The 18,555-nt window shown below is 34.8% G+C and overlaps 1 protein-coding gene across 9 annotated transcripts in view; it reads left to right on the forward strand.

Moving 5' to 3' along the window:
- TMEM161B (transmembrane protein 161B) overlaps nucleotides 1-18,555 on the forward strand; it is a 76,137-nt gene that overhangs the window by 34,205 nt on the left and 23,377 nt on the right. For 6 of the 9 annotated variants that reach the window (XM_006080229.4, XM_025292241.3, XM_045166533.1 and 3 more), the window contains 3 exons: nucleotides 4,569-4,652; nucleotides 6,752-6,849; nucleotides 10,298-10,454. In XM_006080229.4, the coding sequence (XP_006080291.4) occupies nucleotides 4,569-4,652; nucleotides 6,752-6,849; nucleotides 10,298-10,454 (339 nt within the window). Of the gene's footprint in view, nucleotides 1-4,568; nucleotides 4,653-6,751; nucleotides 6,850-10,297; nucleotides 10,455-18,555 lie in introns of those variants that run through there. The other 3 variants (XM_025292243.3, XM_025292244.3, XM_025292246.3) reach the window with 2 other exon arrangements.

Consider the following 18,555-nt stretch of genomic DNA (forward strand, 5'->3'; position numbering starts at 1 on the left):
TCTCTGTGCCATTAATTGCTTTATATCTGTAGGATTATTCCTATTAATGCACACACACATTTTTAAAATGTTTCCCATTAAAAATAAAAACAACAAATAAAAGAGTCACAACTCTGCCTCCCTTCCTTTTTAAATGGCAAAGCCCCTCCCATATCCATTCCTTAGGTTTGGCTTATTTCCCTGTTTTTCCTTCAGTGCTGAATTTGTTACATACTTGTTCTCATAAACTCAGTTTTCCCACTTCCTTATTAACTGTTTAGCCTTCTACTATGTTTTATTTTACTGTTAGGTGATCTTATTAATGCCTATGGATTTAAATACCAAAATTAGAGGTATTTAGAAAAATGGATTCACACAATTAAATCTGAGAATATTTTAGAAGAAAATAGATCCTAGAAAATGTAGGGGTCTTAAAATATTTCATTATTGTAGGACTGTAAATGTAACTTAAGTTTTCTGTAGTACTAAGATTCTTTCACTGAGAATTATTTCCTCAAAGAAATAAACAACTAGTTTTAGGCTTTATAAATGAGTTATTGCTTATGTGTTCTCCTAAATGTTATATACTCGGTCCTCATTATTTGTAGATTCTGTACTTGTGATTTGCCTAATTGCTGAAATTTATTTGTAATCCCCAAAGTCGTACTTGTGGTGCTTTTGAAGTCATTTATAGATATATATGCAGAGTGGTAAAAAATTTGAGTAGCTTGTTCCCAGCTGAGGCCTAGGTTCCCAGATGAGGCCTAGGTTCCCAGCTGAAGCCTTCTTGTTGTACGTCTCATAATGTAATCAGGTGTCCTTTTTGTGGTCTAACTAGTCCATCTTTATACATTTTTGCTTTTTTGGTGACTTTGCTATTCAAAATGGCCCCCAAGTATAGTGCTGCAGTGCTTGATATCTAGTGTTCCTAAGCTCAAGAAGGTTATGGTGTGCCCTATGGAGAAAATTCACTAGTATTCACAGATACCAAGAAAATACTATACTTTAGATTATAGTTATTAGATAAGTTTTGTTCACACCTGAGTTTTATTACTGTTGACCATGAATTTAATATTAGTGAATCAACAGTATATATTAAGGTATCTTTAAACAGAAACACACATAAAATATTGATTGATTGAAGATGTTGTGACTTGGAGGCTCGTGGGAACCTGTGTATTTCCCCTAGGAGCAATGGTTCAGTGTTCGCGGCAACTTTATAGAGCATAACTACTGCGAATAATGAGAATTGACTGTAAGTTAAAATTCTGGACTTTGACTGAAATTTCAGGAAGTGCCTCCTTATCCATGTTAAGTATAGTTTAGGGCATTTTGGGTTGGGATATATATATTTTATTTTAAAACCCTTAAGAGGAGAACTGCATTCATTCATTGATCCTTTTTGAGCACTTACTATATGCCAGTAACTGTACTAGTTTTGAAGTATACAGGAACAAGTAAGTCACAAAGTCTTGACTCCAAAGATCTGTCAGCTAGAGGAATATTCCATTTTACCCCAATCAGTCTGGTACCAACTGCAGTTCAATTTTGACACTAGCTACCTGGAGTTAGCTCAGATTCCATTGGTTAAAGGCAAAATCCTCCATAAGAATGCACAGGCTTTGGATGCCAGCTGCAAGTTCTTGGGGTCCCTGAGCCATACTTTTGACAACCAGCATTTCCATGACCCTGTCAGGTTCAGTAATTCTGTATAACAATTAGAACCAAAGAAAGTGCAGTGATTACAGTTAATATAAAGATTACACATTGGATGAGGTTTGGGAAGGAGCACAGCGTTTCCATGTCCTCTCCCTGCGGAATCAGGACATGTCACCCTCCAGGTACTTCAGTATGTTTAACAGCTAGGAAACTCCTCGGAGCTTCGGTGTCTAGAGATTTTATGGAGTTTCATTACATAGGCATGATTTTAATCATTGGCCGCATGATTGAAACTTAATCTTCAACACTCTTCCCATTCCTGGAGGTTAGCTGGCTGAAAGTTCCAGTTCTAATTGGGTGGTGTTTCTGGTGACCCACCTCCATCCTGAAGCTATAAGTGGGGCAGTAACCAGATGTATTCTTTATTATACCACAGAGAGATCGCCTTATAAAGCATCAAAGTAAATTAGAAGTTTGCCAATAGCGGCACAGGTATTTCAAGCAGAGGGAAGGATGTATGCAAAAATGCCAAGGGATGAAAGAATTTGTGGAATAAATGTCACTTAGTCTAGGTAGAAGGTCATGTTCAAAAGGGTGGTTCTTTTTGTAATTGGAGGATAATTGTTCTACAATATCATGTTAGTTTCTGCCTACATCAACATTAATCAGCCATAGGTGTACTTATGTCCCCTCCCTCTGGATCCTCCCATCCCCCAAAAGGGAATTCTTGAGTCTGATGAAGTAGACAGTAGATTGTGAAAGGCTATTAAAATAAGTGGTCACAAAGTCTATATATGGCATTGTAATGTGTATTTTAGCTTTAATGCAAATGTTTAAACATATACAAAGAACAGACAGAATGATACCATGAATATATAACAAATATAATGAGCTCCCGTGTAGTCATTACAATAGCTGGTGGCCAGTTTCATCTGTACTCCCTTCCTCTCTTCCCCCAACATTATTTTGTAGCAAATATTATTATTGTTTCATTCATAGATATTTCAGTGTATATCTCTAAAATATATGAACTTTAAAAAAGTTACTGTAATCCCATTATCACAGCTAAAAAATTTTAACAATTTCTTTATATCACTAAACATTTGGTCATTACTCACATTACCAGTTCAGCAATATTTTTAAAACAGAAAATCAGCAGTAGCATTTTTTAAAAATTGAGGTATTTCACTTTAAAAATCTAGATTTTTGTGGTTGAAAAATTGGAAGATCTTTGAATATGAGGTGTCTTGTTTCGTTTTCACAATAGGATATTGGTTGGTATCTTTGCTTAGCTGCCTTACTCACTTGTTTACTCTGTGAGGAGTCTTGGAAAGGATTTATGCAGGCATATATGCCTTGATAGGATTTGCATTATGGAAAAAAATAAATGTGGGATTAGAATGCGTTTAGAAGAGTCTAGGGGAAAAGAAGAGAAGTTTTGCCATAGTCAGCTGAAAGGAAGATACGCTGAACTGAGGTCCTTTCAGTAAGTAGGCAAGTTTGGAACTTTTAAGAGTTAAAGAACAGAATTAATGCTAATATATGGAAAGGGCATGTTGAAGGTAAAACCCAAATATCAAACTTACGTGGATGACAGATAGGAAGTTCAGGTGAGACAGGAAATTGTGAATGAGAAGGTGGGTGCTTGGGAAGGAATAAATGACTTGTCTAGATATTTTGACTGGGTAGTGGAGGTGAATACAATCACATGTTTTTGGAGCCCTAACTAAAAAGTCATGTATGGATGCGAGAGTTGGACTGTGAAGAAAGCTGAGCGCCGAAGAATTGATGCTTTTGAACTGTGGTGTTGGAGAAGACTCTTGAGAGTCCCTTGGACTGCAAGGAGATCCAACCAGTCCATTCTAAAGGAGATCAGCCCTGGGATTTCTTTGGAAGGAATGATGCTAAAGCTGAAACTCCAATACTTTGGCCACCTCATGCGAAGAGTTGACTCATTGGAAAAGACTCTCATGCTGGGAGGGATTGGGGGCAGGAGGGAGATGGCTGGATGGCATCACCGACTCAATGAATGTGAGTTTGATTGAACTCCAGGAGATGGTGATGGACAGGAAGGCCTGGCGTGCTGTGATTCATGGGGTCGCAAAGAGTCGGACATGACTGAGCGACTGAACTGAACTGAACCAAAGAGGGTTAGATGTGGTTAAGAGTAAAGGGTTTTGTTAACACAGCAATTCACTCTAATTCTTACATCAAGTTTGAAAATTCTCCAGCTAAATTAAGGAAGGAAAGAAAAGCAAAGACTACCTGTAGTTTTGGGGGCATTCAGAGGACTCTTTTTAAGACAAATAACAATTCCTTATTAAATTAAAAGAAATTAAAAGATGCTTACTCCTTGGAAAGACCAAGGAGTAAGGGGGCAGGAGGAAAAGGGGACGACAGAGGATGAGATGAATGGATGGCATCACTGACTCAATGGACGTGAGTCTGAGTGAACTCCGGGAGTTGGTGATGGACAGGGAGGCCTGGCGTGCTGCGATTCATGGGGTCGCAAAGAGTCGGACACGACTGAGCGACTGAACTGAACTGAACAATTCCTTCTGTGTAAATGAAGGATGGGTAGAAAATTTGAATGTGTTCCTGCAAGCTTGCCTGCAAAGTTCACACCCTTTATTGTTAAAGTAAGACAGTAGGATCTTAATATATATTCATAGTGTATCAGTTGTAAGAGAAACACCTACAAACAACATTGTAGAGTCTGGCATCTAGTAAGTGCTTGGTGGGTGTTTGTTGAATTTGAATCTAAACCTTTTAAGGCTTAAGCAGTCGGATCTGTTCAGGTTAGAGTTTTTCACCTGATATTTCCCTGCAGTGTCTTCCCAATTAGGAAACTCAGTAAATGTTTGTAGAGTAAGTGAATAATTCTGGAGGTTTTAATTCTTTATTTAAAAAGAATTAAATTTTTTTCTTAGTTTGAGATGGTATCAACATCCTACGGAAGAAGAATTAAGAATTCTTGCAGGAAAGCAGCAAAAAGGGAAAAGCAGAAAAGACAGGTAAGTTATATTGTTCAGTTTGTAAAGTGTTAAATATTTTACAGAATTTATGGAAATGTGTTTTGGTACTTTGGTTAAAGTAACATATACTGATTATGCTATAAACAATTGGAAAATCTGAAATCAAAATCCATGATCTAAAATAATACTGAATTGCCCTTTAAGAGCACCCAATATGTAGTAATCTAATATATAAACACAAAAATGATAATTTTACTTAAAATTGTTAGTAGGGGGTTGAGAGACCCATAACCCATGTCGTTGCAACTCATTTAAAGATACCAGTGGGTTTGGGTTCTTTTCCAGATTTTGCTACCACCCAGAAATTGGGCAAATTCAGTTGCTTTTTACGTCTTTTCTCATTTTTTTTTTTTTTTTTTAATAAAAGGGGTGAACACTGTAACTTCTTAGGTCCTGTACAGGCTTTTAAATATTATATTTAAAGTTTATGAAGAAAATTGCCTATTAATAAACCTCACTGAATAGACGCCAGCAGCCTCATCTGTGAAGGAGAAGGACCAAACATAGTAATTTTGAAAGATTCTTCCAGCTTTAAAATTTTATGTCCTTATTTATATTGAACCTTCATAGAAGGTATATGTCAGTTAGCCTCTCTAAATGGGCCTTAGTTTCCTTAGCTGCGGAGAACGTCTTAGGATCTGAATCTGTGATTCTAATATATTTTAAAATGTCGGTGACATTATCACCAATTCCTCGTGTATATCATAAAAATTATATTAATGTGGGTGAATGGATTTATAGAGACTGAAAAGTTTTTTTGAACAGTAATGATTATTTGAAATTGGAAGTTTGAAAAGTCTTTTCTGATTTGGCCATGATTTTCTTTTTCACTTATCGTTACAAATACACCTTGAAGGTCATTGGAATATTAAGTGTAAATCCTCCTTCTTTGTATTCCAGTGGTTATATTCTTTAATAAAATATTTCTGTCAAATATTAAAAATTTCAAAGCACTTTTATGCAGTCTTATTTAATCCATGCAATAACCCTAAATATTCATTATTAATTTATATTTTGCTAGTAAGGAAGGTGTTGCTTAGAGGTGTTAAATGAATTGCTCGAGTTCACATAGCTATTAGAGTCAGAATTTTAATCCAGGTCAATTTTTAGTTTCTACATTTCCTTTTAACTACTCTGCATTTGCCTCTCACAACTACCATGGTCAACATTTGTGAGCTTAGGTAGTATAGTATTTATTTTATAAACATTTGAATTTTTATTATATGCCTTGTATCCAATAATTTTGTTATTTTTATCATAATTTTTGTATTTTGAAAATGCTTTACATTTACAAAAAGATACATTAACAGCACTATCCTGTTTTAGTAGCAGTAATTATTATTTGATTTATTGACATGAATTAAAATTTTTATTGAGGTTTTCCCAGTTTATACTTATTAAAGGATAAATACAAAGTCATTTCTTGGTGCTATAATTATTGTTACTGAAACTTAGTTTATTGCTTTTGATTTATGTTTGATTGCATTTAAAAATTAAATTTGGAAATAATACACATGCACCTGAAGAATTCTCTTGTTTTCCTCCACCCATGATTCTTTGTAAAAGCAGCTCTGAACTGCCCTTGCACATTTCTGAATTTCTCATGCACATAAATCTTCATATATATTTTCAGTTCTGATTTGTTTATAGCTACAGGTCTGTTTATATGTATGTATGTGTGTACGTGTATAATTTCAAAGTGAAATGCATTTTGTCTTCATTTCCTTTTACTTGTGTGCCTCAGGAAAGAGATGTTAGGGCCGTCTTTAAATCCCAGAAGAGAGCAGGAAAAATGGGTGAAATGGTAAGCTAGCAGTCAAGGTTTTGTTTCTGTCACTAGTATAGGTAACTCTTTTCCTGGTAATCTGTGTGTTCTCTTAATAATTTACATCCATATTTTGTAGTTCCCCTTTTGAAATCTACTTTTTAGTCCCTTACCTCCTTTTTGATAAAATATGAGAACTTCTGCCTCTTTTTCGCTGTGAAATATATAACCTCATTTGTAGTTAGTTTGATACAAACACTTGAATAACAGTGAGGGTAACTTGTTTTTTGTGTCACTTGTCTGATTTTTATAGGAAATATAATGGTCACATTGAAAGTAAGCCACTAACCATTCCAAAGGATATTGATCTCCATCTAGAAACAAAGTCAGTTACAGAAGTGGATACTTTAGGTAAGGGAAATCTGGGTAAAGTGTTCTGTAAATCTCAGTTTTATATTATGCTAGTGAAAGTACTTGAATTTATCTTTTGTTGTTAGATTCTTTTGTTTTCCTAATCATTAAGTCCATTATACAGACTGAAATCTTTCTCAGAGCTAAAAAGCTCAAAATGACTTCATCTGAATTGAATTTGTTTTTCTATCCACCTAACTTACAGTAAGCCTTATTTTTCCCCATTTTTCAGAAGAGGCTGTCTTATGCAAGTTTGTTACACAGTTTTTGTATATGCTGAGGTTACCGTTTTTACTATCTCAAATTCTAAGTTGCCATCTGTATCAGTTTTCATGTTTTATAATGTTGCTTGTAGAAAGGCATCTGTATGTTTGTATTAAACCACATATATTTAAAGCAATTCAACCTTATGTTATATTTAGTAGAAAGGAAAATGGTTTTAGGATGATGAATTGGATTAGAAATAGAAAACTTCACTTATTCAAGATTTTATTGGATATCTCTGAATAAGTCAGTCAATTTTCCCCCTGTATATTAGTGTTTAAAATGATATAATAACTATAATGATTTTAAATTTAAAGTGAAATTTATATGAAATTATTCAAATCCTATAAGAGAAAAGCATCTAAGGTGATATTGTTTAGAACACTAGTTTTCAGACCTGGCTGTATATCAGAACCACTTAAGCAGCTCATTAAAGATAAAGTTTCTCTTATACCTACCCTTGATGATTCAGTAAATCTACAGTGGTTTCTGGGACTCTGGGAATTTGTGTTGTTTTAAGTATTCCACATGGTTCTGATTTTTTGACTAGGTTTAAGAACTACAGTTTTATATGATAAGTAAGAAATTAAAATGACATTTAAAAATAATTTTGGTAATGCTGTATATCATTATGTAATTTGGTCCTTCTTGGATTAAATCACACCACCACAGAAAAATCTTAATAGAGTCACTTCACATCTCATAAAGAATTACTTTGTGAAACAAGGTGCCTTCATTACATTTGAAAGTTGATGCTTCATTTACAAGATTGTATGTATGTGTGCATATATATATATGGAATGGGTATCCTACAAAGTGTCAGTGATGAACAACATACGTTAGTTGTCTAGTGTTATTCAGACTATTGAGACTGGTTACCTCATCCCCCTTTTTTTCTTTTTAACTGTTTTTCATGCAATATTTAAAACATGTAAAAGCACTTGAACTTTTTGATTAGTTATCCCATTTGTTTTGTTAATCTGATAGGTGTGGGTACTTGGACAAGAATACTTATACACGTTTCCTGATTTCTAAAACAGAATTTTGCTGTTCTTACTAATAACTGATGTGTAATGGATAACTATCAGCTAATCAACCTTAATAATAGTTTAAATTGACTACTTATCAGACATTGTTATAAGTGCTTTATTTGTATTATGTTGCCCTCACAGTTCTATGAGGTATGTAACTATTACTGACTTTTTTTTTCAACTTGTTAGATAGAGGAGTTAAATAACTCTGAATGTGGTAGAGACATTTAGCGAGAATTAGGCTACTTAATGAACTTAAAAAATTGAAGTTAGGGGTAATGTGGCTTCAGCTTATTCAGTATTTGGTTTTCCAATTTTGAGCAATAATTACAAATCGTACTTGTTAAATAACTGATCATGTAACATCAAGATTATTCTAGTTAATCAGTAATAGAGATGCTATTTATGTTTATGTTTATATCATCATTTGTGAATGCATGCTCTGTGTCTCTGTTTAGGTAAAAGTAGAGGGTTTTCTACCTGCCCTTTAGGTGCTCTCAGGAGGCTAAATCAAATCACTAGAATTGATGAACTCTCGGTTTTTAGTGCAATATTCTATTGAGAGAATATATGTATATACATGTATATAATTACATTATTGAATACAGAAAGAAGAATGTAATACTTGAGTTATATACATAACCAAGAATATATATAATTTGTTCTTTTATTGAATGTATGTACTATTGATAGCCCAATAACTATCTTAAAAGTCTTTGAGTTTGTGTTAGCTATCTGTTAGACAAATCTCTTAAAGGACATAAGAACATTTGAATGTCACCTCTCTGTTTGCTATGAATGAGTTCCCTGGGGGAAGCCTGTGTGAATGTGGGCAGGCATGGAGAATTAGAACATTTACTTTAACTTTTGTTAGTAAAAACTGAAATAACTTTATCTTTAGATAAACAGGTCTTTGACTATCTGTTCCATTTCTCTGCCGTCCTTCCAGAAAGTTATTTAAGAAGTTCAACTGAATGACTACAGGGGAGGAGAGGGTTCTACAGAGTAGGATTTCTTCAACTACTTTAGGGTAGATCTTTCAGACTGATGTTCAGAAGTTATTAGGTCTATTACAACAAAAAACCTAAAGCAGTTAAAATAGCTTTGAAGGCAAAGTAAGTGTTAAATTGACATGAATAAAGAATATACCTAATTATGAAAGGAACTGGAAGTTTTGCTGTCACCTCATGAAGATGTAAGTTTGGTTAGTTTATTTTCATATTTTAAATAACTCTTATTTTGAGTGGTACTTTATTTTTAAAAGCCTTTTTTTTTCTTTTTTTTTTTTTTTTGTAAATTCGGATTTTAAAATATCCTCAGGTGTTACATATTACAACTAAAATTTTCCCAGAGTAATGTAGATCATTTTATTATGTGCCAGTGAGAACATAGGAAATGGTGTTCTGGTACATGATATATTTCCACATTTCTAGAAGGTCTTTTGCAAAATGATATTGATCTTTGAGACTATTCTCTGGCAGAAATAAACCAGAATATCCAAGAAAAGGGAATGGAATTACACTTTGAGACAATGTTAATTTTAATGTCAACCCTTAAGGTTGAAATAGTTTGTTGAAGGAGTGTGGTTTTATGGAGAGTTGACAGGCATTTCTTGAACTTTTCTTCTAGAGAATAAAAAGTGTATTTACTTAATTTATTATTTTAGCCTGCAGTAACTCACAAAATTACTAATCCTCCGTTAGTAAGGTTAGTAATATGTGACATGAAGTCCAACTCTCTTGTTTCATAGAAATGAATATAAGTAAATCTGTATAGTACTCTTATCAAGTTATATTCTAAAGCTAAAATATTGCTCAGATTCTTTTTTTTCAAGCAATAATTTATAATTTCTGTGAAAGCTAATCATTTAAAAAAATACCAACTCATTTTGCAATCATATTTTTAACAACCATTTAAATAATTTTGGTAATCATTTCAATTTTATTATTTAATTTACAATGTATTAAAGTTTAGTTTTGGATGCCAGTATTCTCAATCTATTTCTCACATTTTTAGATTCTCATATTTGCACACCTTACATGGCAAATCATCAAACAATAAAATCTCACATTTGAAGTTAATTATTGATAAATCTTCCTAAAGCTGTTTTTCAGTTTAAGTAAAACTTTCTTTCTTAAACCTTTATTTTTCAGCATTGCATTACTTTCCAGAATACCAGTGGCTGGTGGATTTCACAGTGGCTGCTACAGTTGTCTATCTAGTAACTGAAGTCTACTACAGTTGTGTGAAGCCCACACAAGAAATGAATATCAGCTTAGTCTGGTGCCTGCTTGTTTTGTCTTTTGCAATGTATCCTTCAAAACATCATTAATATTAATTTATGAATTTGTTTTCCTTTTACAGCTAACACTATTAGATCTTGTCTCTGATTTAGAAAGGATTTTAGATCATTAGAGAATGTTTCTTTGTTGAAATCCTCTTTATATACTTGGAAAAAAAATTTTTTAATGGAGGTAGATAGTTTAAAAGGTGAAATACAAGGAAAGAAAGCAGTTCCCTCCCTTTCCTTTCCTGTCTGACTCACGTCACAGAGGGAGCCCCTTTTACCCCTTTTAGGTAGTTCTTTGCAGCTTTCCTTCAGTTCAGTTCAGACGCTCAGTCGTGTCCGACTCTTCGCGACCCCATGAACTGCAGCAAGCCAGGCCTCCCTGGCCATCACCAACTCCCGGAGTTTACCCAAAGTCATGTCCATCGAGTCGGTGATGCCATCCAGCCATGTCATCCTCCGTCGTCCCCTTCTCCTCCTGCCCCCAATCCCTCCCAGCATCAGAGTCTTTTCCAGTGAATCAACTCTTTGCATGAGGTGGCCAAAGTACTGGAGTTTCAGCTTCAGCATCATTCCCTCCAAAGAAATCCCAGGGCTGATCTCCTTCAGAATGGACTGGTTGGATCTCCTTGCAGTCCAAGGGACTCTCAAGAGTCTTCTCCAACACCACAGTTCAAAAGCATCAATTCTTCGGCACTCAGCTTTCTTCACAGTCCAACTCTCACATCCATACATGACCACTGGAAAAACCATGGCCTTGACTAGACGGACCTTTGTTGGCAAAGTAATGTCTCTGCTTTTGAATATGCTCTCTAGGTTGGTCATAACTTTCCTTCCAAGGAGTAAGCGTCTTTTAATTTCATGGCTGCAGTCACCATCTGCAGTGATTTTGGAGCCCCCAAAAATAAAGTCTGACGCTGTTTCCACTGTTTCCCCATCTATTTCCCATGAAGTGATGGGACCGGATGCCATTCCTTACTCATGTTTAAATAATACATGATAATGGTGTTTTTTAGATTTTAGATATTATTGCACGTTTGTCCTACTCCCTTTCCTTCTTTTCTTTCTAAATATGGAGATAATTTTTTTTGAGAAATCATAAAATATACTCTATTTGGACTTTGAAATTTTGCCCAATAATTATTTTAAATGCATGAACCTATGTGCACACTCACACGCACACACACACACACACACAGAGAAGTTATCATTCTGATAGTGGTGCTTGGGAAATTTGTTGTTTGTGCTTGGCAGATTCATATAGAAGAAGAAATTAAGAAGTCAAATGAACAAAATAGAGGAAAAATATGGTCATTTCTTGACTCTGGGATTGTTGAAGTTACTGTCTAAGAATATTTGGCGTGATTGGACCTCTTATTACCCTCCTCAAACAATTTTCTATTTTTATTGTATAGAAGCTAAACTCTGTAGAATTCTAAACCTTAGTAGTTCAGATACATCTCTTCTTTTTTTTAAACTGAAGTATAGCTGACATGCAATACTAGTTTAATACTTATAGCATAGTGATTTGGTATTTTTACAGATTATACTCCATTAAAAGTTGTTATAAGGTAATGGCTATGATTCCCTGTGCCATGTGATATATCCTTAGGTTAGTTAGATTAGTGTTAGTCACTCAGTTGTGTCCGACTGTTGGCGACTCCATGGACTGTAGCCCATGAGGCTCCTCTGTTGATGGAATTCTCCAGGCAAGAATACTGGAGTAGATTGCCATTCCCCTCTCCAGTGGATCTTCCCAACCCACGGATTGAACTCAGGTCTCTTGCATTGCAGGCAGATTCTTTACTGTCTGAGCCACCAAAGAAACCCAAAGGGTGAAACACATCCCTGAGTGGGCTTGAACTGCGTTTGGTTAACAGCTATATCCTTGTTGCACATCTATTTTATTCATAGTAGTTTGCTTGTATCTCCTAATCCCATACCTCTAATTTTCTCCCCCTCCCTTCTCCCCTTTCATAACCACTAGTTTGTTTTCTCTATGTGGTTTTTTTTTTTTTTTTTTTTGGCCATGCCGCATGGCATGCAGGGTCTTAGTTCCCTGACCAGGACTCCCTACAGTGTAAAAAAGAAACTCTAGTTAGTGAGATGTTGGATTTCTTTGAATGATTCTTTAACTTTTATTCTCCCTTTCCATTTATTTTATAGTTTTCTTGATTTTTCTCTTACTTTTCTCTTTTAACCCTTTTGTTAAATTTTTATGTCAACTTTTAAAAAAAAATTAAGCCTTCTTTGAAAGCTCCATTTTCATAGCAGTTGTGTGTCGTGGTTGTGTAATATCTTTTTAAGAACATTAATAGCTTTTATGCTTAAATTTGCACCTTGCATTATTTATTTTCTGAGTCTCCCTCTTCCTCCCTTTTTGTTTTAATCACTGTCATGTTCAAGATTGTTCTGGAATGTCTTGTGGTCTTTGAGTATCCATTTATATTTGGAAGGAGGGGTTAAAAATTGGAAGTTTCTTGCAGATGGCTGGAGCTTGTTGATTGGTAGGCTTTTTAGTGGCTAATTGAGTGAAGGTCTGGCCATGTCCCATATGTGGGATCTAAGCCTGACATCTAGTGTTATGAGAGCTGATTGGGGAAGGCTCAGAGACTCAACATTCAGTGTGCAGGCATTGATTTAAATACATGTCTGGGTCCTCCCCCTGCCCCTGTTCTCAGCTCTTCGTTGTCACCTGAAGTTTTACCTAATACCCCCAAGCCCAGTCTTTTCTGGTTTAATATCGTTAAAATTTAATTCTTCTGGGTTCTGCCAGAACTGGGGGAAAGCCATCACCTTAATCTCTGTAAGTCGGCAAAACAGATCTAGAAAGTCTAATTATACTAATACAGTCATTCAACCAACCATCTTGTTTTCCTACGTTTTGCAAGCCTACCTTTAGAGGTCCCTGCTGTCTCTAGTTCCTGACTTTTGTACCATGGTTTATAAATGAATTGGCTTTCTTCTCACTGGGTTCCTTGCCTTGTAGATCTCACATAGAGAAAATTGAAACCTAAATTAGTTACTACTTGTCCATTTACTTAATGCCTTCCAAAATTTGTTGTAATTTTTTTCTACTGTCATTTCTTTTCCTAGTCTTTGTTTTGGGGAGTTCTGCTTTCTTCCTTGTGTGGTTTATTTAGTCAGAGTTGGGGAGTAAGAGAATTAATAGATGTTTTCCATTTTTTATTTCAGCCAGTGACCACTGAACTGTCTTTTAAACTTGTCAGGGGATACCATTTGAAATAAATGATGCGATTTGATATTCAGCACCACCGTGCTATCCTTCTGTTGACTCTTTCGGGTTGATTTAGGTATAATTTAGAGTAGAATAGCCAGAACAAAGCCTTAAAAGTTGACATCTTCACAAGATTTATATTGTACTGGGTATAAATACTGATCATGTGTGTTAGTTGAATAAGACCCCCAGATATTCAGTGGTATTCTTATTGAAGAACAGGTTAAATATTTAGCTCTATAGTATTAAATAAGTGAAAAATCATTTAGTCAGAATGAACAGCATCCTTAGACATCGTCATATTAAACGTACTAAAAATATTATAACTTGATAATTAGCACTAGCTGAATATGTCATTACTTTTTTCATACTGTGAGTTTTTATATTCTCTGAAATATTGTTTATTATGATATATTCTTGGTTTTGTTTCATTCTCTTTGTTTTGTAGCTATGACAAATTTATGTTAAAATGCGTATCTTGATACCCAGTTGTATTTAATGTGATACAGCCTTTAATGTCTACTTACCAGAGAAATTAGAAAAATGTAATTCTTAATAGCTATTCAAAGTAATGTTTATGTGAATACATTTTTTACCTTTCATTTCACTCAGTAATGCCCGATAATGTGAGAGCAAAGGTCCTAAGCAGTCTTCAGCACTGAACTGGCCCTCCTCAGTGAAGTAGTGCACTTGCGGAAGGCACCAAACAATAGCCTCCCTGCGGGGATCTGGTCGCTGGCCGTCTCTCCATCCCAGAGAGGACAGAAAGTGGTGAAGGGCTTTATAATCCAAGCTATTTTCTGCCAACTTTGACCCTCCTCAAAGCGGGTAGGGAAGAAGAAGGAAAGTAGAATTGTGTATATGCTTGGGTACATGATTTTCTTTCGAACGTGTAGCATGTGAGAAAATGACCTGCTACCTTTAATGGCATGCAGGAAACCAGAATTAAATGCCTGATATCCAGATTAACTCCAAAGAAGAGTCTGTTAATAGCCTTTTATCTTAGTTATAACATATCTGGTATGCCTTTCACACCCTATGAACAGTCTAGCTGCAGTGACCTCTGTCTGGCTTCTCTTTATTTTCTTATTGTATGTGCCTACTTATTAGTCAAACACATGTCTCCATTGATTACATAGGACAATGGCTCCACTTAGTTCCAGAGTCACACATACATCAGTCGATTCAGAAATTCTCTGCAGTTGTTACTGATGAAATAGCCTTTGTTAAAATGGTCTGCAAATTAGACACGTATAACTTAAATAATTGGTTCACTTCAAAGTGAGGAAGAAAACTGTCTTACTTTTGTGTTCCTTTTCCTTCTCATCAGTTTTTATTTGACATTCTTGTGTTGAACAACAATTACAGTATTTACAGAATCTTGAAAGTTTTGAAAAACAAAAGAATGATTTTTTTAAAACATGTGACACTCAAATCTTGAACCCTGGAACTTAAAACTGGATCATCTCTTGTCGTCAGCTCTGCTTCCTTCTTCAGCTGAGATGTACACGCATCTAAGCTATCACACCTACTTCCAGTCTTACTCCAAAACCCATATTAATTCTCAGCTCTACTCTCTTGCCAGTTTGTAATTCTAACCACAATTTGTCCAAGTCTGTATGTTCTACTTCCATTTATGCCAGGTTTATGTTATGTAGAAGATAAGGGGTAAAGAAAGCCTTATATTGAGGATGGAGCAGTTGTAGTAATTGTCTTTCTTATATGATGACCCATTAAGTTTTAGTTGCTGGAGAAATGTCCACTGATTTCGTAATATGAAGCATATATTTTCATTTAAGAATAAAAGTATAAAGGTAAACATGGTGCTTGCAGAATTCAGAGATCCTTTGGTAGAAATAAAACTTTTAAAAATTAAAATATTGTACAATTGATGGATTTTTTTTTTAACCTTTTCTTATGAATAAGCTGTATTGCAGAGTAATACTGAATCAATTACGTGAATTTAAGTGAGAAGAAAGCTGTTCTACAAAGAATGGTAAAGCTTCTCAGTAGTCCTATTATATTTGGTTAAAGAACTGGATCGTTAGTCACATTTCCACAGTGCTTGTATTTTACAGTGTGGATGGTTTAAGGTACAAAACCCCATGATATATATTTTTAAGACTGTGTTTTAAAATTTAATTTGCCTTGGTTGCCACACATGCAGATTTTATACAAATCAAAAAGTTGTGAATGGTTTAAATTGAAGTAAATTCTTAGGTTTTCTGTGTTAAATATCCAGTTCTGTATGTAGATTTGTAAAGGTCTACAAATTAAATGCTGTACTTGTTTGCTATAGGAAATAGACAACTACAGCAAAGTAGCATGACTTAGTCGCCACTTCTAAATTCCTTAAACGATTCTAAATTATTCTTTACAAAAACGTTCTGCTTTAGATTAATAGGAAAATGAAACACTAAACCCTGCAGTGAACTGTGTAAGATATCATGTTTCCCAGTGAAAAAGGAACAGACTCAGGGCTGTTGAATCTGAGCCAAGGTACTTGTTTTGTCTTGAAAATTTGGAAAATACATAGTATGTCAAAACCTGATTCTTTAACAAACTTTTGGAGATCTTCTATGACATTAATCCTGTCAAATTATTCACCTTTCAGGTCAGAAACCTGGCATTATATAGGGAACTTAAGTGACAGGTAGGACTGTTTTTTTGTTTATTAATTTATAGTCAAGTATGACTTTTTTTCTTTTGGCTAGGAAATGGTAATTTTTCTTATGAATCTAAAAATATAAGGCTAACTTTCATTGTTTTGTTTTATTTTAATCAGAAGATTGGTTAATAGTTTTTTGTTGTTTGCTTTTATTTTTTTTAAATAAAGCCAATATGTTTATGCTTTCAAAAATCTGGTCATCATTTTTCCACAGTCTGATTAAGTTGAGGCTGGCTGTAAACTATTTTATAGAATGGGTTTAAAGTTGCATAATAGTTTTTGGCTTTTATTTATCTGAGAGAATTTTAGGTTCGTTTCTTTTCTCTCTAACTAAAATAAAGTAATTGAAGTTTTGTCTCGAAGAAAATATGAAAAATGTTTTAGTTAAAAATTTATCGAATTTTGTTGTTTTTTTTAAACATTTGAAGATAGAATCAGATTATTATAAGAGGATTTTATTGGTTAGCTCTTAAGGATTATTACTTTATTTAATTTAGTTTTTAGTATCTGTTCTATAGCAGAACCTTAGTAGAGTTTCTAGATATCTCTGCAGCAAGAATGCAAAGTATGATGTGATTTTTGAGTATTTTGTTTGCCTTTTCTTATGGAAAACTAGATGTGATAACTTTAATCATTTGAATAGGAAAAAACATTAGGTTATTGTTAGTGTTCCCCAACAATATAATCTTTCATAGATTAGGAAAACTTTCTGTTTACATGCAAATTGTTTACAGTGGAAATGTGATCTATTTTTAAAAGGTAATCATACATTTTGTGAAAAACTTTTGAGAAACATTTGTGAAAACCTCTCTGTTTATTCCTTAGGATACTGTGCAATAGATTTGTGTATTGGCAAAAAAACCTAGCAACATTTTGTATCAGAATATGATTTCTTTGTATTTCTTTCCTTCTCAAAAGAGCATCTAAACATATTGTTGAATAACAATATGAGGTTAGGGTATAGAATACATTTTCTTAATCCGAGAATTGGGTCTTGAAGGTGTAAATTAAGTTAAAACATGGTAGGTAGTACTTTAACACATCTATGTTATTAAAGCTGTTATCCTAGATGAGAGAAATATGCCATTTTTAACACAAAAAATTAAGCCTGTTCGCTATTTGAAAGCTCTTATCTCCAGCTCAAAGATAAGTCTATTTAAAATACTTCCTACTAAGTAAATCTGCCAACCTGTCCTTATTCTGTTCTTATTTTTGTATTGGCATCTATAAATTATGGCCTAATTACAGTATGAAAAGTGTTGACATTAAATTAGAACTTTAAAAATGTCAAGCACATGATAGCAAAAATGTATTCCATCCCTAACTGGACATGGAACAACAGACTGGTTCCAAATAGGAAAAGGAGTGCATCAAGGCTGTATACTGTCACTCTGCTTATTTAACTTCTATGCAGAGTACATCATGAGAAACGCTGGGCTGGAAGAAGCACAAGCTGGAATCAAGATTGCTGGGAGAAATATCAATAACTTCAGATATGCAGATGACACCACCCTTATGGCAGAAAGTGAAGAGGAACTAAAAAGCCTCTTGATGAAAGTGAAAGAGGAGAGTGAAAAAGTTGGCTTAAAGCTCAACATTCAGAAAACGAAGATCATGGCATCCGGTCCCATCACTTCATGGGAAATAGATGGGGAAACAGTGGAAACAGTATCAGACTTTATTTTTCTGGGCTCCAAAATCACTGCAGATGGTGACTGCAGCCATGAAATTAAAAGACGCTTACTCCTTGGAAGGAAAGTTATGGCCAACCTAGAGAGCATATTCAAAAGCAGAGACATTACTTTGCCAACAAAGGTCCATCTAGTCAAGACTATGATTTTTCCAGTAGTCCTGTGTGGATGTGAGAGTTGGACTGTGAAGAAAGCTGAGTGCTGAAGAATTGCTGCTTTTGAACTGTGGTGTTGGAGAAGACTCTTGAGAGTCCCTTGGACTGAAAGGAGATCCGACCAGTCCATTCTAAAGGAGATCAGCCCTGGGTGTTCTTTGGAAGGGATGATGCTAAAGCTGAAACTCCAGTACTTTAACCACTTCATACGAAGAGTTGACTCATTAAAAAAGACTCTGATGCTGGGAGGGATTGGAGGCAGGAGAAGAAGGGGATGATAGAGGATGAGATGGCTGGATAGCATCACCGACTCGATGGACATGAGTTTGAGTGAACTCTGGGAGTTGGTGATGGACAGGGAGGCCTGGCGTG

This window comes from Bubalus bubalis, chromosome 9, assembly GCF_019923935.1.
Source record: "Bubalus bubalis isolate 160015118507 breed Murrah chromosome 9, NDDB_SH_1, whole genome shotgun sequence".
Taxonomy (NCBI): Eukaryota; Metazoa; Chordata; class Mammalia; order Artiodactyla; family Bovidae; genus Bubalus; species Bubalus bubalis.